General features: G+C 43.0%; 1 protein-coding gene across 2 annotated transcripts in view; it reads left to right on the top strand.

Annotated features, from left to right (window-relative positions):
• The first annotated feature begins 13114 nt into the window (after nt 1-13114).
• Nucleotides 13115-22714, top strand: part of UCHL1 (ubiquitin C-terminal hydrolase L1) — a 60117-nt gene continuing 50517 nt past the window's right edge. For both annotated transcript variants that reach the window (XM_040625420.1, XM_040625419.1), the window contains exons 1-8: nt 13115-13214; nt 13333-13344; nt 13812-13940; nt 17082-17232; nt 19351-19436; nt 19516-19563; nt 20419-20485; nt 21391-21449. In XM_040625420.1, the coding sequence (XP_040481354.1) occupies nt 13182-13214; nt 13333-13344; nt 13812-13940; nt 17082-17232; nt 19351-19436; nt 19516-19563; nt 20419-20485; nt 21391-21449 (585 nt within the window). In that variant the 5' untranslated portion in view covers nt 13115-13181. The remainder of the gene's footprint in view (nt 13215-13332; nt 13345-13811; nt 13941-17081; nt 17233-19350; nt 19437-19515; nt 19564-20418; nt 20486-21390; nt 21450-22714) is intronic.

Genomic DNA, 22714 nt, shown 5'->3' with positions numbered 1-22714 from the left:
TAAAAAGGTGTTCAAGGTAAAACTTACATGATCTCTGAGATAGAAAGGCATCAGATAAGCCTAATAAGTGTATTAATTGGAAATCAAATTATAGTAATGTGGCGGTTTTGGAAATCACAAGCCAAACATTTTGCTCCGATGCATGCATGATTCTGGCAGTCTAGGCCGCCTAGAGTACAAAGCAGTGGTAACAAACATGACAATGAGGATAAATTGCTGATGAATCTTTAAAAGAGAAAACTGAAGGGGGGAAAGGGAAGGAAAGGAAAGGAAAGGGAAGGGATGAAGGTGGGAAGGAAGGGAGGGAGGGAGGGAGAGAGGGGAGAGGAGAAGAAGCAGAGAATGGAAGGACAGAAGGAACCCAAACTACCACCAGTTCTCCTTAACCACAGTTCAGGTGTTTTTCTGAAGAGGAAAATCACCCGGGGGGATCAAAAGGCAGTTTCTAAAGAAGTAGATTCAAACACAGTTTGAAAGAAACTGTGTTGAAGGAAGCTTTGTCAGAACGTACCACATTGGCTCTTCTGTTCAAGGCCACCATCAAGGTCAAGTTCATGGCTAGGACTTCTGAAAATGTGGTCTTAGTGAAATCTAAAAGTCATCATAGAGATGCCGGGGTGGCTCAATGGGTTAAGCATCTGCCTTTGGCTCAGGTCATGATCTCAGGGTCCTGGGATTGAGTTCCTCATTGGGCTCCTTGCTCAGCAGAGAGTCTGCTTCTCCCTCTGCCTGCTGCTTCCCCTGCTTGTACTCTCACACCCACTCGCACTGTCTCTCTCTCTCTGGCAAATAAATAAATAAAATCTCTAAAAAAAAAAAAGTCATCATCATGTTCCTTCCAGTAACCACATAAATAGCATAAATAAGCCACATGTAGCATAGTGGGTTTCTGTCCTACCTTGGCCACTTACTGGAATTATAATTTTTGACAATCAACTGAACGATGTGGGGCCTTACTTTCAACACACTGAGGTGACAGGCAGAAATGGATGGGAAGTCCAGGGCCATCTCCTATTACTGCATGATTTTAGGCAAGTGTCATAACTTCTATTAATCTATTTCTTCAACCATAAGATGTGAATAAGACCTAAAAAGATTGTCTGGAAGAAGCCAGACAAGAGTACATAATGTTATGATTCCATTTATATAAAACTCTAGAAAATGCAAACTAATCTATAGTGGCAGAAAGTAGATCAGTGGTTGCTGGGGGAGCCAAGAAGCTCAGAGAAGCAGGAGGAAGGAATTACAAAGGTGTGTGAGGAAACTGTTGAGGTGGGGGATATGCCCATAATCCTAATCTGGTGACAATTTTACAGATATATACATACGTCAAAACTTGTCAAATTACACATTAGACATTGTAAACATTTACTGTATGTCAGTTATACTTTCATAAAGCTGTGTTTTTAAAAGAGCCAGAGGGGTGCCTGGGTGGCTCAGATGGTTGGGCATGTCTGACTCTTGGTTTCGGCTTAGGTCATGATCTCAGTACTGTGGGATTGAGCCCCATGTCGGTCTCTGTGCTTGGGATCCTCCCTCTTCCTCTCCCTATGCCCTCTCCTCTGCTCCCCTCTTTCTCAAAATAAATAAATCTTTTTTTTTTAAGTAAAAGTTCAGAGAATTAAATGAGACAGTATATTGCAAAACAATTTGCCAAGTATATGGTACAAGTAGGTCTCCAAAAATGAGTTCCCTTTCTTACTTATGTCACAGAACTATTTAAAATGCTACTGTACTTTACAAACATCTGTCAATATTATATATTTTTAAAAGACTTTATTTATTTGTTTGAGAGAGAGGACATAAGCAGGGGGAGGGGCAGAGGGAGAGGGAGAAGCAGACTCCCCGCTGAGCAGGGAGCCCAATGTGGGGCTCGATCCGAGGACCCTGAGATCATGACCTGAGCCAAAGGCAGACGTAAAACCAACTGAGCCTCACAGGTGTCCCTCTGTCAATGTTATAAACACCGAAACCTTCCCAGCAGTTTTATAGCTGGATAGATATTTTTAAAGAAAAATATGGAACAATATGAAAATATCTCTTTTTTAGGATATTCTGTGACTTTCAAATCTTTATTTGAAGCATAGCTTACATTATCGGAATCCCATTGCACACAGGATTTGCATGCCATCTTTCCACTCTATGTTTTAATCAAAAAATGTCTGCATGTTATTTTTAATGACTGCCTTATAATTTTCTCAGTGGTAAGAATTCAGAATATGTTTTGAAGATAGAGCTGCCAAAATCTGCTGACGGATTGTAGGGTATGAAAGAGAGGACCCCAGGGTGATGTTGAAATTTTTTGCCCAAGCAATTAGAAGCTCAATGAAGTAGATTTTGTCTGGATGGGGAGGAGTGTGGAAGGGCAGGTCTGGAGAGAGGATGAGGAATTCAGTTGGAGACAAGTTAGGTGCTAAACATCAAAATGGACATGTGGAGTAGGCACTGGACAGGAGATCAGAAGGGAGGTCTGGCTGGAGATATATATTTGGGAGTCCCCAGCATAAAGATGGGATTTAAGACCATGAGCTGCACGAGGCCTTCAAGTGCATGAGCACAGAGGACAGAAGAGATTCAACCACTGAGTGATGGGGACCACCTAATGAATAGAGATGGCAAGGGTGTCAGAAGAGGAGTGTCAGTGAGAAGGGAGGAAATCCCTGAAGAGTTGTCTGTCCTGGATGCTGAGAGAAGAAAGTGTTTATGGGACAGAATGCTGCCGGTCATCCTAGGAAGAGGAGGACAAAAAAGTACTCTTGAAGTAAAATGTGGCTACATCAGGGAAGATTTTGGTGGAGTGCTGTGAGGAACACTATTATTGGAGTGGATTCAAAAGGCTAGCGTACATAGAAATTTCTCCAAAGAAGATATACAAATGGCCAATAAACATGAAAAGAAGCTCCGCATTACTAGCCATCAGGGAAAGACACATCGAAATGACCATGAGATAACCATCTCACACCCACGAGGATGGCTACAATCAAAGGAAAATAACAAGTGTTGATGGAGGCTGTGGAGAAATGCTTTCACACAGGGGGACATTTTTAAAAGCCCTTATACTGCCATTTTCCCTGATGTCAGCCAGCATTCCCTTCTTCAGCTTCTCAGGAATAGTGGATGTAGGAATGGAATGATCTGTTCCTTGGATGTCTGGTAAGCATATAAGGCTGAGTATTTTTTCATCAAAAGAATTTTAATTACTTTATTACACAAGGCAGGCTTTCTATTTTTTCTAGGTATTTAAATTATTTCTCTGATTTTTCAAATTGACATAAAATTGTTCATAGTATTTGCTTACTGTCTTTTAAATCTGTAATGTGTATGTGACTATGTTCCCACTTTACATTCTTAATATTGTCTACTTGTGTAATAATCTCTTTTTTCCCCCATAAATCCTCCCTGGTGATTGTCTAGTTTATTAATCTTTTTAGTTTTTTTGTTTCTCTCCCTTATTAATCTTTTTTTAAAAACCAACTTTTTTTTTGAGCACCTCTATTGTGTTTTACTGTATCATCTATTTCTGCTCAGTATTATCTACTTTTTTCTACTTGCCTTGAGTTTATTTTTCTAATTTCTTCAGTTGGATCCCGAGTTCACTAGTTTTCCACGTTTCTTCTTTTCTAATATAAGCATTTAATGTTATGAATTTCCCTCAAATATTACTCTCATTGCATCTCATAAATTTTGATATTTCAACTGTTAATATTGTTCAGTTTTAAACATTTTCAAATTTTAATTAACGACTTTTACTTTGAGCAATGATTCACCAAAAAGTGTGCATTTTAATATCCAAAGTTAATTTTATAGGTCTCATTTGTCATTTTATTGTTGTTATTTGAATTAATTGCATTGCAGTTAGAAAATATTATCTGCATAATACTGATTCCACAAAATTTGTTGAGTCATGCTTTATGACAAGGCATTCAATCAACGTTTGTAAATGCTCCATGAACTCTTGAGAGCAATGCACATTTTAAAATGGTCAGGTACAGAGTTTTATATATGTCCATTAGATTAACACTGTTAGTTGTATTGTTCAAAAAGAATTTGTTTAATCTTTGATATGTCAGGAGTTCTGCAGCTGAGATGGGGGAGAGCACGAGCGAGCTGCTAGGTTTCAGAGTAGCTGATCAAAGCAACATGCCAAAAATGAAAGAGCTAAGCCTTTATTCACTTAATGCAATGGTACAAGCAAGAGGCTAAAGTGGGGAGAGTGCAGACTCCTCTTGTTCCATTTTCCCACATGGAACAGCACACTGCTCAAAGTCAGCTGGATCAGTGCAGATGTGGGGTTGTTCCACAATGGAGGGAGCCCCGGAACAAGAGTCGAATAGTTTTATCAACCCTGTGATCACAGTGAGGACAAGGGGGAAGGGCTGGGAGTGGGAAAAATTGTAAGTCAGCCTGGGTAGAAGTGCCTTCAGAGTTTCTCCCTCTGCTCCCTATAAGGAGGCCTCTGAAAGGGTGCCTGGAAGACCTGTGCCCCAGGCTAAGAAAAAGAGACCTAGAAATAAAGACTCTGGGACTGGGAATGCACATATGTGAAAAGCATGATTGGCCAGAGGGGCCTAAGTCCTTGACTTCAGCTCTTCCCAAAGGCTGCTTTGGTGTCTGGTGTGGGATGGGCAGCTTCCCCCAGGAGGCCTGCCAGATAAAGCCTTTGTAATTGCCTATGGTCAGGTCTGAGAAATCACACAAATGTTTTAACTAGGAACCATGCTCCTCGCTATATCGTTGGCTTAACTTACAAATAATTGAGAAAGGTTGGTTCATGGTGATAGTGGATTTATCCATTTTCCCTTGTAATCCCACCAATTTGTGCTTTACATGTTTGAGGCTGCTTTATTAGAAACATACAATTTGGACTCATTATATCATCCTGGTGAATTAAATAATCATAACAATGGCCTCTATCTTTAATAATGCCTTTGCTTAACAATCTGTCATGCTGATGCTGTTATTGATATAGTTATACTAGGTTTCTATGGTTAATGTTTTTCCTGGAAAACTTTTTCCCTTCCTTTTACTTTCAGTCTTGCCATATCCTTATACTAGGCATGTCTCTCAAAAACAGGACATATCTGGGGGCACCTGGGTGGCTCAGTTGGTTAAGCGTCTGCTTTCAGCTCAGGTCATGACCTCAGGGTCCTGGGATTGAGCCCTGCATCATCGGGCTCCCTGCTCAGTGGGGAATCTTCTTCTCCCTCTGCCCTTCCCACAACCTGCTTCCTCCCCTGCCCCCACTCATGCTCTCTTCTCTCTCTAGTAAATAAATACAATCGTTAAAAAAAAATCACATTATTTAGATTTTTTAAATCTAATTTGATAAACCATGTAAGTTTAGACCATTTATGTGTAGTATGATTTATTTGGACTTTTTCTATCTTACCTTGTGAATCCTATTTGTCCTGGATTTTCTGAGTTTTCTCTTGCCTTTTTGGGGATTTGATTATATATTTTTTTCTTTATTCTATTTCTAATTATTTGGATTTATATATTTTTCTTTTCTTTATTAATTTCCCTTGAGACGTTATCATGACTATTTCACTTAGCAAAGTCTAAAGTTAATTTCTTAATTTCTGCCAGAATAATAAAAGGACTTTGGAGTACTATTACCCTTAATGCACTTTCCCCCATCACATACGTTATTATGCAGAACAGCTTTTTACTGCTATTCTGTTTATTAAGACTGCGTACTAGATATTATTATTATACACAAATGCTATTTATTTGGGTTTGTATACATGACTCCCCCGAATATTATTTTAATCTTTTTTTCTGGATCTACTGGATCATTTAAAAAAAAACTATATCCTTTACAAGTTTCTGTTATACAGTTCTCTAGGTAGTCAACTCAGCTTCTGTTTGCATATAATTTTTTTCACCTTTGTTTTGAAAAAAACAGTTTTGCTGAATAGGAATTTCAAGGATGACGGTTATTTTCTCTCAACACTTTGAAGGTATATGATTGACTGTCTTTTGTCTTCCGTAGTTTCTGTGGAGGAGACTGCCGTCATCTTCATTTATGCTTTCTTTATGGCTGATTCTAGAATCTTTCTTTGTTCATGGTTTTCTGCAGTTTCATTGCCTATATTTAAGCATGGATTTCTTTCTCCTTTTCCTTTTAGAGATAAATGTGTTTCTTCAATTTGTCCCCCTCCCCTTTTTGAGAGAGAGCATGCTATGAGGTGGGGGTGGAGGGGAGGGGCAGAAGGAAAGGGAGTGAGAGAATCCTAAGCAGACTCCACACCCAGCCAGAGCTGGCCAGATGCAGGACTGGATCTCAGGACCCTGAGATCATGACCTGAGCTGAAATCAAAGACAGTTACAGATGGAGCCACGCAAGTGCCCCACGATTTGTCCTTTTTGAGATACAGCGTGGATTTCTTTTTTTTCCTTTTTGACATACAATGTGCTTCCCACTCTCCTTAAGTGATCAGAGTCCCCTTACTGAGGGGACTTATGCCTATAAGGCTCAGTTCTGGTCCAGTTTCACAAGAGCAGTTTTCAAGGAGTAGGGGCTGCTGGGGAAAGTTTCACAGCTGAGAAAAAGAAACAAACAGGATATCTGCTTCTGGCATTATGGCTGACCTAGTGCTCTGAGGGGTTCTTCCACGGAAGGTCTACTACGCACTGTTTGAAATACTGCTGGTCTCCCAAGAGGCAGCAAAGATCCTCAAGGACAGTACTCCTTTCTCCTCCTCTCCCATCATTCCCCCACAAAAGAAAATAGATTTGAGCTGGGGTCTGAGAAAGCAGGGTGGAGCTGGGATTAGAACAGTGGGCAGTCAGTTAGGAAGTAGAAAGAGAAAAGAATCTGGTTGGGAACCCAGCAGAGTTGGCTACATAGATGACCAAGTACTGGGAGAAATATGTGGAGAAATGAAACTGTAAATTTCTTAGGGTGGTGGATTTATGGGTTGAGGGTTTTTTTTTTTTTTTCAATTCAATTAGTTAACGTATAATGTATTATCGGTTTCAGAGGTACTGTTCTGTGATTCATCAGTCTTATATAATACCCAGTGCTCAGTACATCACGTGCCTTCCTTAATGTCCATCATTAGTTACCCCATCCCTCTACTCCCCTCCCTTCCAGCAACCTTCAGTTTGTTTCCTATGATTAAGAGTCTCTTATGGTTTGAGGGGCGCCTGGGTGGCAAGCGGTTAAGCGTCTGCCTTCGGCTCAGGGCGTGATCCCGGCATTACGGGATCGAGCCCCACATCAGGCTCCTCTGCTATGAGCCTGCTTCTTCCTCTCCCACTCCCCCTGCTTGTGTTCCCTCTCTCGCTGGCTGTCTCTATCTCTGTTGAATAAATAAATAAATAAAATCTTTAAAAAAAAAAAAGAGTCTCTTATGGTTTGGGGTTGAGGGTTTTTGGTTATTTTTCCAATTTGACTTGTTCAGATGTTCTTTTTTTTTTTTTATTGCTTCATATTCTTAGACCATTGAAGCTAAATGTCCAAGTAAGACCAAGACACTAGACATCTATATATTGATTTGTTCACTCTAAGGATTCTGAAAAAAAATGCTTGGTTCGGTTAAGACTCAGCAGTGTTCTCAAGAAAACATTTCTTCCTGGTATATTTATAGACTTAAATATTTTCTGCTTATCATATTGTTCATAATCTCCTGGTAAAAGGAAATAGATAACAAATGGGTCTGAAGGACACTTCAGAAACTGATTTTAACTGGTCGATCTTGTTTATTGTATCCTAGTGACATTAAAAAGGCCTAATAGCTAAAATTAAGGAACTAGAGATGAAGGGAGACTTAACCCAAACTTTTATATGATTTGGTCTATGTATCTTTTATTTTCTGCTGCTCAAGGTCCTCAGTAGTTTGGACTAAGAGAAATCTTAGAGTTCATGAAATTCTCATTTCACTGTTGAGGAAACTGAGTGCAAACTGACTGCAAAGTGAGTGTGAAGAGCTTGATACAAAAGACCATTTCCCTGTTTCTAAGATGCACACGGTTTTCATGTATAAACAGTTTTAAAAGGAAAAGGCCTTACAATTGATAAATACATTTGGTGCACTGGGTCCCCCTCCTACCCCCTTGAAAAGCAGCTTTAAATTGATGATTTATCTTAAAAAGTTAGGAAATACGGTTTACGCCTTATGTCTGTCATCTGGCAACCCCAACCCAGGGAAGCCTAGTATAGTTTCTGGCACACGGTACATACTCAAAAAACATTTGTTGAATGAATATATGAATACATGTAAGGTGTAAGTCAATGAGAACATGTATTCTCCTCCTTCCCATTTATTTTTCCTCCTTCAGATATACTTGTGACAACCCAGTAAATGAACTGCTTTTAGGAAAACAGGAGGGAAATCGACTTCGGCATTGGAACTAAGTGGGGTAGTTTCTTTGCATTATACGTCATCTTTTTTGTGTGTTATTTTTAACTCAAAAATCTCTGGATGTCACAATCTTACTTCTGGGGACATATTATTGACAGAGGAATTGTCAAGAAGTTTAAAAAGTTGAGGAAGTACTCTCTCAATTATTAATGTCATGCTAATTTTAAATTCAAACTGCACTTCCAGACCTCAAAGTGAGCAATGCCTATCAGAGGGTTGGGTGACCGGCTCTGGCCCCGGACACTGCAGAAATCATTTCAGCTCTTCTCAGTGCCTGAGCTTCATCCTTATTTCTGGTGGTAATGACCAAGGTCCTAGTGCTGGGCCGTAGACAGAAGCAGGCAGAAGAGCGGAACATGCACAAGTTTTGAAATCAAATGAAGTTGGGTTGAAACTCAGACTCAGACACTTAGTAGCTGTGTGAACTTTAGCAGGTTAAACAGCTTCTCTGAGGCCTCAGTTTCCTTATCTGTAAAATCAACATAGACATTTGGATACCGGAGAATTGGTAGGAGGAGCCAACGAGGATAACAATTACAATGTTCTCTGTAAAACAAAAAAGGCTAGTTTTCTTTCCTTCCTCATCTCCCTCCTTGGGTAACATCTGTAGAAATACCCACACCCCAAAATATCTGGGAAGTATTGCTTCAGTGCTTGAGTACCCTGCCTTCCTAAATACATTGTAAACTCTACCCCTTCAACTAGCAAATGTCTTGTCCTTTGAGCGGAGTTTTTCTATTGTTGAGATTTGTGAAGACTTCTGTGATTTTTGCCATACCCTTATAGACCAATGATATTATTTGCCTAGTACACGTTAGACTTGCCCAAGGATTTAACATGGGCAAAATCACAAACTTGATGTTCTAATTATATACACATAGAAGAACATACAGCTTCTCTGACGGATATTAAAACAAATAACTACTACATTTTCATGATTCACCTAAAATGCATGCAGTATGCTAATACGGGAGTCCCAAACTACTCTAGGTATTTTATTTTATTTTTTTAAAGATTTTTTTTTTTTAAAGATTTTATTTATTTACGTGACAGAGAGACAGCCAGCGAGAGAGGGAACACAAGCAGGGGGAGTGGGAAAGGAAGAAGCAGGCTCCCAGCGGAGGAGCCCGATGTGGGACTCGATCCCGGAATGCCGGGATCACACCCTGAGCCGAAGGCAGACGCTTTAACGACTGCGCTACCCAGGCGCCCCACTGTGCTACCCAGGCGCCCCTAAAGATTTTTTATTTATTCATTTCAGAGAGAGAGTGCGTGCACACGGGCAGGGGGTAGGGTCAGAGGGAGAAGGAGAAGCAGACTCCCCGCAGAGCAGGGAGCCCAACAGGACCCTGGGATCACGACCTGAGCAAAAGGCAGACACTTAACCGACTGAAGCACCCAGACACCCCTACTCTAGGTATTTTAAATAGAAAGGGATTTAATACAGGGAATTTAGTGCTTACAAAACCACTGGAAGTGCTGGAGAACTAAACTTGGGGCTGAGCCTTCAGGGTTGACTCCCCTAACACTGCAGAACTGACCTGCCAAGGATATTCGAGTTTCTGTTTTCTGTCATCAGAATTATCAGAAGGTAGTTTTTAAAGGGTCCATCCCAAATCTTCATTATTGCTGGAAAAATAACACTTATGATAAAAAAAAAAAAATCCTGCTGGTGAACCAGAAATGGCATCTTTATTTATGAAGGATGACTTATTCATTCACTGTTTTTGTTTCTCCACCCATAACAGGTCTACTCCATGTTTATCCTATGTTTAACTGATTTTTTAAAATGCTTTTGTCTCTGAAAAAAATGTTTTTTCTACCTTTGTGTGTTCATTTTTGAGTATAATCAAGATATTGACTTTTCACTTGATATTTTTCCATATTACATACTTTTTTAACCATAGATTCTGGTAAATTAAAAAAAGAAAAAATGAATATAAAGATCAATTGTACTATAATCATTGTCATGCCGAGCTTCACACATATCCCTACTGAGTTTTTAACACCTTTATTGAGGTACATTCACCCGTTTAAAGTTTTTTGGTATATTCACAGGAGTGTACAATCATCACCAAAATCTCTATTAAATTTCATCTTTATTTTTAACTCATTTTTCTAAATCTCATAGTTCTGCCTTTTAGACTGCTTATCCTTGCCTGATGCATGCACTCTATCTCTGCTCCAAAAAAACTGCACAAACCAGGATTAAAACACTGCCAGGTGGCTGCAGCTTGAAATGACTCCATTCAATAGCACTTTTTTTTTAAGGTAGAATAACTAAGTAAGTTATAAAACCACCTCAACTATGATATCAATGGATGCCAACCCAGGCAGCAGGAAGAATACAATGGGAAATGTTTTGCCTGTTCTTCTAGCCAGTGACTCCAAAAGAAAAGAAGAGAAGTGCTGGCTGGCATAACTTGTTCTAAATGCAACCATTCTATTTTTTCTTAGACTCCTAGAATTTTGCTAAAGACTGACCTCAAATCTCCCGGCCTGCAGTTTCAGCAACATACCCCTCCCCCCACCCTTTTTTAAAGATCAGGCTAAGGTTTGTGTTTGTCCAGTCTCTGGCATCTCCTGGTAAGCAGGGAGTTATTTTATTTATTGCTCCAATGCTTCCTGGCACATAGTAGGCCCTTGATATATCTATTTATTGTGTGAATGAATAAATGCCTTTCACAGAGATTTCTCTAGTGTCTTCTTTTTTTAAAAAATGGTTTATTTATTTATTTGAAAGAGAGAGTGAGCGAGTGAGAGAGAGCTCGAGCAGGGTCAGAGGGAGAAGCAGACTCCCCTGCTGAGCAGGGAGCCCCGTTTGGGGCTTGACCCCAGGACCTGGGATCATGACCTAAGATGAAGGCAGACGCTCAACCGACTGAGCCACACAGGCGCCCCTCTCTAGTGTTTTCATGACCATTTTTTACTATTTATTTTGGTAATAACTGTCACATGCTAACTTCAACCTGTCCATCAGCCCTTATCTTAAATGCCGCTTCCTTCGGGAAGCCTTCCTGATTCTCTACACGAGGTAAGGTGCTCCTGAGCTCTTCTTGCTTTCACATCACTGATAAAAACTCCCTGAGGGAAGTTTCGTGTTTATTTACTGTTCACCTTTATATCCCCAATTCTAAGCTCAGTGCCTGTCTCATAGTAGATACTTCATCAGTATTTGTTGAATAAATTAACTGGGATGTAATTCTGTCTAAAGGCAAGAACTCATTCAGCATAGCCAGATGTTCTTGTACCTACCTTTTCACCTGTCTTGGCTTTCAAGTCGCCTTCTTTTTTTTAAAAAACAACTTGTTGGGGCATAGTTTACAGATCATAAAATTCTTCCATTAGATTCTTCTTCCAGATGTTTCTCTCTCATTTTCTGGGTGAAGGTCATTTTTCTGATGGTAAAAATGGGAGAAGATAGAAATGGAATGGAGTGTTAACTTGGAAAGAGAATGGGCTCTTAGTGCCCAACTCACTAGGCTTTACTTCTGTTTCATTTTTCTTTGTAATCATAAACAAATTAACTTCTCTAAGCCATGAATTCTAATCTGTGAAGTTGGACCAGTAAGAGTTTTTTCACTGGATCCTCTAAGGATTACATGAGAGGACATGCAAAAGATCTGTCCATTAATCCATGTAGAGGTAATAATAATAATAGAAATGTAGATTCCCTCTCTTCTCTCTGCCATCTCTTAACTTTGGACTCCCTAAACAGGTCTATTCTTCCACCATGATCATTATTTGTTACGGGCATATTAGAACAACGATGACCTTCTTGCTTCCTGAGCATTTCTGCAAGTCCCATTTCATTCTGAGGTTTAGCTCTCCTGACACTATTCGTACAGATTTTGGTCCCGCTTTACATTCTTTCTTCTGCATATGCTTTTTCTCTCCATCTTTTGCATTGCTAGTAGGAAAAACAAGCTCCACCTGGGCTCATTAGAGAACAGCCGTTCCTTTAGTTGCCATTCTCTTTCTCCTCCACTGTGAATATTCCACTGTGAACAGAGAATTTTATTTTTCAAAGCCCCCCATTCTTTTAAAAATACGTTTTCTTTTTACACCTTCTCCTGTCGAAATCATACCTTTCTTTTCCCTGGATCTGCGTCCTAAAGTCTCCGATCGCCTGCCTCCTCTCTTATATTACGGTCACATCCGCCAGGTTTCTACAGCTTCCCCATGACCAACCAATTCTTCCCCGGGAGTCACATTACATCAGCATTACTAATGCAATACCGTGTATCCTCCACACTGCTTTATTCTAGGCAGTCAATTAAAAACGAACCTCGGTACTGATCTGATTTAACATGGAGGATGAATTGTCTAAGGTCAAATGCAAACTGCTGCAAGATTTGGGAGACAGATATTTATATGCATACTAAATATATACCTGTTGAATTTGGGCTTTTTCTCAAAGCTTCAGAAACCCTGAGCTCCCCGGTAACTGGGATGGTAAGAAGGGCAGGTTTCCAGAAAGTTCGCAAAAAAAATTAGACTCCATCTAAAGGACTGCTCCATACGCTCAAGGAACACAACCAACAAAACCCATCTCCACAACCACCAGATTATCTCAACAGCAAGTGAGACTGCAAGGTTTGGGGGCCCGGCCGTACCACTCCGCGCGGCGCATGGGGGGGGTTCGTGCCCATTTGGCTGCGACTGACCGTTTCCCCGTCGCTTGGTTTTGCCCCTGCTCCCCCTGCGCAGGCACCTAAAGTGCGTCAGGCCGGCGCTTTATAGCGGCAGCCTGGGCGGCTCCGCTTGCTGTTTTTCCTCTTTTCTTGATAGCGGCTCCTCCTGCGGTTCGCGAAGATGCAGCTCAAACCGATGGAGATTAACCCCGAGGTGAGCGTCAGGTGCATCGCTGCCGGGGGAGCGCGGAGCAGCGGGTCAATCCTCGCCGGGTAGCTGCCTCGATGACCGGTTTTATTTTTGTATTTTTTTCTTTGCATTTGCCTTTCAGATGCTGAACAAAGTGAGTGGCGTCTCGCACTGCCTCTGTCCTCTTCCCCCGGGAGCGCCAAGGCGGAGGCGCGCATCAGCTCCGGCTGTCTCGCAGGGACCCAGCGGCGCCCCGCGCGCTCCCAGGCGCCCTCCCTCTGCCCCAGCATCGGGGTCGGGGGGTGACTCTGCGGAACCGTCAGAGGCGGGAGGGAGGAGGGGGCTGTGCCCAGATGCGAGTGCGGGCCCAGCTCCCGAGGGCGTGGCGCCTGCCGCGCGGACTCCGGTGCCCGGGCTTCGCGGGAGCCACGTGTGGGCCGCGCTTTGTGCTGTGTCATTGCGCCGGCGGGGGTGGGGAGTGGGGGTGGGGGGCGGGGCAGGCCGCGACTCCTCCCAGGCTGGGGTGGGGGCACCGAGGGTGCCGGACCGGCCCCGCCCTCCGGCTGGTGTCCGCGACTCGCGGGTCTCGGCGCCCCTGGCCGCCCTCTTTCCTCTCCGCAGGTGCTGACCCGGCTGGGGGTCGCCGGCCAGTGGCGCTTCGCGGACGTGCTGGGGCTGGAGGAGGAGGCTCTGGGCTCCGTGCCAGCGCCTGCCTGCGCGCTGCTGCTGCTGTTTCCCCTCACGGCCCAGGTAGGGCGTGGGGCCCGGGGTGCGTGGGCCCGGGACGGTGCGCGCGGCTTCCAGACCCGAGTGAGGCCTGGAGGACAGTGTAGACTCCGGCTTCCCTTCCCTCCCCTCCCGGACTGGGCGCCCACACCTGCAGAACTGCCCCCTTCCTGTGGGGGATGGGGTGAGAAGCCCGCCCTTTCATGGTACCTACTCATTGGTTGGTAGAGAATTTACTGGCTCCTCGCTCGTCCATCCAGCATTGCCTTGAATTTCAAAGAGAAGAAGCAGCATCTCCGTTCCATCATCTCAATTATCCAGAGAAAATTTATCCTATTCATGAGTTCGCTTGAACCTCCGCTTTTCAGAGCCTTCCACTCCAAGGAAGGGCTGGTTGTTGCCCTTTAAGGGCTGTGACCTGTCAGTTTATTGTTTGGTTCTCAGACTCCCACCTTGCAGTAAAATGGAGGGGGGGGCGGGCTTGTCTAAGCCGCAGGAAAACAATAGGTTCGTTAATGCTCCATCTCCACTCTTGGGTCTTTGGTGGACTTGGGTCTCTTCCCACCCTCCACTCCCTACAACATGCACACTTGGTTTTAGCCCTTCCGATGTGCTTTTTTTAAAAAAAGCTTAATCATTTGTGTGTGGTTCCTGTGTGGGGACCTCCTTCCACCTCTTGTCTTTCTTCTCTGACCTTGTAGCTAAGTGAAATAGGTGGGCGTTAAAGCAGTTTTAGAAACACCTTTTCATTTCCCTTTAGATGGTCTTCCTCCTACAAGTGTGCATGGATGTATGTACCTCAAAGACTGAGCATCAGATATAAAAAGGTAGCTGGGGTAATTGTTGTCTTGCGATGTATGAAATCCCACTAATTGGCATGGCATTGTCTATCTCCTATTGCTGTCACTTGACGCCTGATTTGGGAGTAGTGAAATCTGCCTTAACAAAACCTGGGGCAATAGCATTTGGGGCATCATTCCAAACACTGTAAGCTTTAACCAAAGCACCATGCTAGGGCTGCGCGTTCTAGAAGCATCTTCAGCGTAAATTATTAAGACCTGTGGGAAGTTGCAGGCACTACTCCCAGTAAATGGGCTTGATATTGTGATTAAAAACCCTTATTAAAGCTATTAGGATAATCTTACTGACATGTTTTTTTTATTGCCAAAGCCTTCAGTTAGGTAAACCAGAGCTGCCAAGTAACTGCAAGTCAAATTAGCTTCCCTGTTGACGGATTCAAACACAATCTCCTCTCTCATTTGAGCCTCTCCCGGAGCTCTCTTATTAGAGGATCCATGATGACTCGGAGGTTTTGAGCAGCACTGACGGGCAAGGCCTCTGGGAGGCAGTGGTGCACCATGTTTGTCTTTCAAAAGCCCACTGCTTGTTTTTTTACTGGCTCAAGCTTCTGAAAGAACGTTCAGGTTTGAATGATCTGCATACTTAGTGCTTTCGCTCTAGTTGGGGCAGTCAGATTTACTGAGCACCTATTCGGTGACACAAAACAATTAGGCGAAACACTGAAGCAAATTCAAAGAAAAGTTGAGGATTATATGTTGACTTCCAAATAAGCTGATCTTAATTTAGAAAGCATCTGATTTTGTCTACGAGTGTCATGAAATCCTAACTGGACCAGTTTTCTTTCTTTCTTTCTTTCTTTCTTTCTTTCTTTCTTTTTTTCTTTTTTTTGTAAGATTTTATTTATTTATGTGACAGAACATGGAGAGAGAGACAGAGAGCGCGCGCATAAGAGGGGGGGAAGGGTAGAGGGAAGGGGAGAAGCAGACTCCCTGCTGAACAGGGAGCCTGATGCGGAATTATGACCTGATCCGAAGGCAGACACTTAACCGACTAAGCCGCCCAGGTGCCCACCAACTGGACCAGTTCTGAAACATTAAGTGATAATGAAATATTGGCAGAAGTATCTCCATGCAAGAGCTCAAACAGCTAAAGAATGGTGCTATCCCATTAAAAAAACAAAAAAAAACCCAGAAGTGAAAGGCTTAACAGCCTTTGATGTTAGAACTTCCTATTAGTTGGTCTTGCGGGGTAGGAGATCGTGTTATTCATCTGATGGGGTCACAGACCAGGCTTAAACTTCAGTTATGTGTACAGTAATGCAAGGCTACTAGAATTACAAATATACTTCCAGGGGCACCTGGCTGGCCCAGTGAGTGGAATGTGCAGCTCTTGATCTCAGGGTTGGAAGTTCAAGCCCCACATTGGCTGTAGAGATTACTGAAAATCTTCAAAACCCGAAGGAAACGTACTTCTGATGTTCTGTCCAATTATACGTGTTATGGGACATTAGTGTTTCTATAGCATTGGCACCGTGCTTTCAAAAGTCCTACCTTTAAGGTCTAAAATTCATTAGTGAAGGGTCCAGACAAGCCCACTAAATTACTGTACAAAGAGCAGATGGATTTTTTTTGAGGAAAACTATCTCTAGTCTCATTTACTGATCTCTTACGACTCAACTTCCCCCCCATGGTTAATCTGTCCTCAAAATGTATTGTTGACGAGGACAAGCAAGTATCTTGTAGGATGAGATTTTGTGAAATCACAGCCGAGAACCCTAGATCAGTTGTCTTTCCTGCCAAAAAAAGTGAGAGAATAGTTAACTGCTAAAGGAGCAATTTAAAAAAATTAAGTCTTGTTTTGTATTTGTTATTGAAAAGGAGTATACTTGGGACACAGTAGGAGTAGAACTTTAAAGAATACTGGGATGTAGATTGGCTGGTGTTTATTGGATGTTAAATTGACCAAAGCTTGATTGGGGTCCTGTGTGAAATATAGTTGGTGGTGGTGGTTAAGGAGAAACAAAATGAACCTGCCTGCTTTTCTGACTTCAGGGCATCATGCATTTTCAAGCTAAAAGGTTGCAGTGGTGTCTAGACGAATCCTTGGGCAACTTCCAAGGCCATGACCGCACTGCAGCATCAGGGTGGAGGCTCAGAGCCTCTCAGAACCCTGCGGGCTGGCGTGGGTGGGGGAGGCAGACAGGCGATTCTCTGGGCGCTGGCCGATGGCCAACACCTAGAACCAAGGCTCCTGGTCACACATCCCACTTGTGTTTCCATTTAGGTGGGAGAACTCCCTGTGCTGGCATCTGTTAGTGCTTCGCGTTTCCATTCGAGATCTAAAAATGTTTTTTTATGTTCACAGCATGAGAACTTCAGGAAAAAACAGATTGAAGAGCTGAAGGGACAAGAAGTCAGTCCTAAGGTGTACTTCATGAAGCAGACCATTGGCAACTCCTGTGGCACCATCGGGCTTATCCACGCAGTGGCCAATAACCAGGACAAACTGGAGTTTGGTAAGTGGGTTTTGAGGGCAGTCCTCTCGTTGACCTCTGGTTAACCACAACTTGTCACCCCAAAACCCCCAGGGGTCTACTCAGCAAAGTCATTGACTTACATTTTTTTGAAGCCTACTTATCCGGATGGAATCATTAGGCAAATCAATGATTGATTCTCTTTTGAAGGAAGGAAACTCCTTTTCCAAGAAATTCAGTCTAGCTTTTTCCACCTGGAAGGGAAGAGGGAGTGAGAGGCAGTTGTGTACTGCTTCTCTGCGTATGCTTTTCCACTGGCCCACAGCAAGTTGTGTGATTCTCATCACGTGTGCTTCTGTTCAATTCTTGACAACTTGGAGGAATGAGAGATGATGATAAACCATAAAATATCAACACTTAGGACCTGTCTCTGGTGGTTCTCGGTCTCTTAAGCAATGGGAGAACCAAAGGAGCCCTAGAGCAGCTGGACAAAGACACCACCGTGAAAGTTCCTGCAGGGAAACAAGCAGCAGCTTGAAACCTTGAAGGGATCCAGCTGTGAACAAAGTCTGGTCTGGGGTCTTAGCTCACGTCCAGTGAGTGCTGTGGGGCACGTAGAGGAAAGGAGTCTCAGCCCCCAGGGTTGTCAAGAGCACAATGAGCAGCACTAAAATATGTTAAAATACATGGCATGCTGTGTGCTAGAGGCCAAGGGTCAGCAAACTTTCTTATTAAAAGATGAGGGTACATCTTTTAGGGTTTTGAGGGCCATTTGTTCTCTCCTTGTAGTTCAAAAGTGGCCCCAGGCAAGACGTAAACCAATGGATATGGCTGTGTTCCAATAATACAAAAATAGGCACAGTAGTTTGCCAACTCCTGATTTAGACAATGGATGGGGGAGGCTAATTTCAGCTAATATAGTCCACGATGCTGCTTGGAGCAGGTCGGTTTTTTGTTTTGTTTTGTTTTGTTTTGTTTTGTTTTTAAACAAAGTAAGTGGCCAAGACTGCTGGTATACTTCTCAAACTAAAAAAAAAACCACTTGTCTGGCCATAAAGATCCAAATCTTCTAGAACTCTATTTTTCAAATTTTGACTTGCCATATTAAGGAGGTATAGCTTGATCCTCTGTTTCTTCTGCAGTAAGTCTCACTTTAGAGTCTTGTGTTCGTGAGGTCAGCAGAGCTACGGGAACTCTTGTAGCCGTGACCGTACCACGGAGAAGTAATCGGTGTCCTAGCCCTCCCCATAAAGTGAAGAGGAGTCCTTCCAAATTTCACGTGGTCTTTACTTAACTAATTTGAGTTCGGAGCTGAAAGTTCGAATGCGGTCTTTGAAGTACAAATTGCTCTTGCTCTAGCCACGTCTTCGGCGTCTCCTAGCCTTATCCATGTTGAGCGGTGACAAAATGCTTATACCAAAGTATCGGCCGCTCATTTGGCTCTGGGCCAGACTACTAGGTGCTTTATAGTTCTTCTTAAGATCCTTAAGCTAATGTCTTTCTGGATAACCATTTTACTAAGATTGCATTTTCTACCCCAAGTAAAAATCTTGGCTTGAAAACGATTATTAGACTAGAATGTCGTTGTACCATGTAAGGTTGTATGTAGCTGGTTGCCATAGGTAACAGTAATCAGAAGGGTGCCTGGCTGGCTCAATGGTAGAGCGTGTGACACTTCATTTCTGGCTCGTAGTTCGAGTCCCCTGTTGGGCATAGAAATTACTTCAATAATCTTAAAAAAAAAACAAAACAAAAAACCAAAAAAAAAAAAAAAATCCCCGAAAAAACAACCAGCAATAGACCAGACAGTTCCTGCCTTTATGGTGAGACACATCTCACCAGTACGTGTTACGAAGGCATAAGCACTGTAACCAAGGTGATGAGGGATTGGAGAGGGAAGTGGGAGGTGGGAGGGGAAAAGGGCCGGGATGGCGGGGAAGAGTTGCAGGTGAGGACTTGGTGCCGTGAAGGAGCAGAGTTCACTGGCTTGAATGCAGCAAGAAGGGACAGCTCACCCGCCCCCTCTGGGTCCATAGCAAAGACTAAGTCACCGAGCATGGCTGGCTGTGTAACAGCCTAAGTGTGCTGTAAACGTGCACCCATTTGCACTATTCTATCTATACTCATGTTTGTTTTTTTTTTTTTTTTTTTATTATAAAGAGGATGGGTCAGTCCTGAAACAGTTTCTTTCTGAAACGGAGAAGCTGTCCCCTGAAGATCGAGCCAAATGCTTTGAAAAGAACGAGGTAGGAAGAGAACTTCCAGAGCATCTGTTTTAAAATGACTACAGAGATTTTTGTGCTAATTACTGTCTCTTGTCTGCAGGCCATTCAGGCAGCCCATGATGCCGTGGCGCAGGAGGGCCAATGTCGGGTAAATGCAATTACAGATCAGAGCCAGGCCGCCCGGGTGCCATCTGTGTCTCCCTGAAATACTTACAAGAACCTCTTACCTGAACTCAGCAGACGTTTCCACCCAAGGCCAATTAAGACCAATTAAGCCCAGAAAATTCTACCAGAATCCTGCTTTGACCAGACCTGTTCATTAAAATGGCTCTTCAGAAACCTAACTGACAGTATACATAGTCTTGAGTAAATTCAAACTGTATTTTGTTGAGATCCAAATGATTTTGAGAGAGGAATCCCTCTCCTGGCAATTGGGCATTTCCCATACTCCTCCCACGGAGAGAGTAAGATTACCAGCAAGGACTGGTGGTTTCTAGAAGGCTTAAATATATCGCTAATCTAAATAGAGTCTTCCAGTCAACTGTTAATTAGATTTAAGTCTGTATCCGTGCCTTTGTAACTACCATTGGCCCCACCACTTTCTAGTCTTGACCTTGGGTGAGATTGAGATGTTTAACCCTCCCTAAGCCTGAATTTCCTCCTCAGTAAAAAGTTTTAGAGTTCTGATAGTATATTTACCTTAATAAATTAAAGTCTTATGATAGTCTTATAATATTGTCTAGTATATAGGAAATACATAAGTATTAGCTATTCTAATTTAAAATACAGAAGCAAGTCATTTCCAGCGCATTATACTTAAAGAGTGACTATTTTTAACAAATTAAGTTCTCTTAAAATCATATTGCAAGATAGGTGTGTTAAGTCAACGTTATACATTTTGAACTTACGTCAGTTATCTCTCAGTAAAGCCGAAGAAAAAAAATTTTAGTGCGATATATAGTACAATCAAAACTCATCAAAAATATTTCTTGACTCTCTTCAGGTAGACGACAAAGTGAATTTTCATTTTATTCTGTTTAACAACGTGGATGGCCATCTCTATGAACTTGGTAGGTTTCCCCCCATTTTTGGAACCCCATCTGGTTTCAGGCATTCCTTCAGATGAAATTCCTCCTACAGTATTGGTGCGTGACATTGTGGCACTTTGTGTCTGTATCTTTGTTCACAAAGCCAGAACAACAAGGTCTTCTCCCTGGGGCACCTAACCCTTTATCACACAGAGCGCTTCCACCACCCCATCAGGCAGTGACCCGCGGAAGGAATGGTTTTGAACCAGTAAGGAGGTCTGTGCCGGTTCAAGTCATACGTGTTCAGGTTTTCTCTTCCCACCTTCCGCTACAGCGTTACCAGTGTAGGAGCTCCAGCAGCGTCCCGACAAGGAGTATTTTGGAAAAAGAAATGCCTCAATGTGATCTTGGTTGTATAGAAAGAATGTGGACACGTGTGGGGGGAATTTCTCTTAGCTGGTCTGTGCCACCAAGAAGGTTAGCCATCTGGTCAAAGTCATCCCCTGTGTATTCATGGAGGGAGACTTGCTGCCGTGTTGCCTTGAGAACTACCTATAAGCAGATAAGAGCAAGGGAGACTTGGGGCCAGTCCGCGGTCACTGACGGGCAATGAAGGCCGAAGGATCCCTTCTTGGCTCCGCCTTCCCAGTACCTCAGAGGCTGCGTCTGCCTCTTGCTCTGGGATCCTTCCCAGGAGGTGTGGCCTACGCCTTTCTGTGAGGGTGACCCCATTGGGCTTGTGTTGCGTGGTCCTGTTGCTTGAGGATTAGAATTGCCCCGGGTGGGTATCAAGGAGCATTCGAACCTCCTTTCTAGCGGGTTGCTGCTGACCAGCCTCTGTGGGAGCGGCGGTGGTATTCGGGAGATGGAAAACTCTTTAGACTGGGTGAGCACAGCAGCCAGAAAATCTGCAGAGAAAGTTGACCTGCCTGGCTTCTCTGTTACAGACGGAAGAATGCCTTTCCCGGTAAACCATGGTGCCAGCTCAGAGGACTCCTTGCTGCAGGTAATCTTTGGAACCCATCTTCGACTGAGGCCCACGTTTCTTTGGCCATATTGTCTCAAGTGCTAATATTTCCTCAGGACAGTCAGCACCCATCGTCTGGGTTAATGGCAGTCTTTAGGGCTTAAAGGTTATTTTAGCAATTCTATCTATCTTATTTTCTAGCAAATGGTCTTAAACAGGATCCTCCAGAGCCGCCCTGACTAATCTGTATCGTGTGCTGACTTGAGTCGAGGGTTAGAATTAGCCGGAAAGCCGTTGCTTTACTTCCTTGTGGGATCAAAGTGACCATTGTCCTCTTGTCAGGTGACATCACAGCTAACAACTCAAGGGACAGCAACCTGAGCCTTTCTTAATCCCTCTCAAAGTGCTGGATTAGGGTCGGTCTTACAGGTAGTGTACCCTGGGTTCCGGTTAGGCCGTCAGCTTCGGTTTTTTCTTCTCCCTTGGTCCACTGTCAAGGACAGGAAGAGCAGATTGAAAACCTGCCTCGGTAAGAACTCACTGTCCTACTCTAAATGACTCCAGAAACCTCTTAATTCTGGACAAGGACTGATAGGCTACCCGAGGCCCCTTCACCCTAAAAACAAGTCTCTAGAATTGAATCAATTTACTGTTATAAAGGGAAGTTGCTTAATTGTGATTTAAAAAAATTCTGTTAAGGTCTAAGTACTTCATTTGTCATAGTAACTAATCTTTTTTGAGTGCTTGCTGTGTGCAGATGATGAAGGGCTGGAAAACTCTCCGTCAAGAGCCAGGTAGAAAGTATTTTAGGCTTTGTGTGGCATCTGGCTCTGTTGCAAGGGCAGGCATACCTCAGGGATATTGTGGATTCGGTTCCAGACCATTGCAATAAAGCGAATATTGCAATGAAGTGAGTTAAATGAAATTTTTAGTTCCCCGTGCATGTAAAGTTTATATTTATACTATAGTCTGTTAAGTGTACAATAGCATTCTGTCTGAAAGAACAATGTACGTATGTTAATTAAAAATACTTCTTTTCTAAGAAATGCCGAATCATCTGAGCTTTCCGAGTTGTAAAGTTTTTGCTAGTGGGGGTCTTGCCTCCTGCCTCAGTGTTGACGGCGGCTGACTGATCAGGGTGGGGGTTGCTGAAGGCTGGGGTGGCTGTGGCAATTTCTTAAAATACGAAGACGATGAAGTTTGCTGGACTCTTCCTTTCACGAACGATTTCTCTGCAGTGTGTGCTGCTTTTGATAGAATTTTACCCACATTAGAACTTCTTTTAAAATAGGAGTCAGTCCTCT

This window comes from Ursus maritimus, unplaced genomic scaffold, assembly GCF_017311325.1.
Source record: "Ursus maritimus isolate PB19 unplaced genomic scaffold, ASM1731132v1 scaffold_8, whole genome shotgun sequence".
Lineage (NCBI taxonomy): Eukaryota > Metazoa > Chordata > Mammalia > Carnivora > Ursidae > Ursus > Ursus maritimus.
The sequence above is the reverse complement of the archived record's forward strand: the minus strand, read 5'-3'. Positions and strand labels throughout refer to the sequence as shown.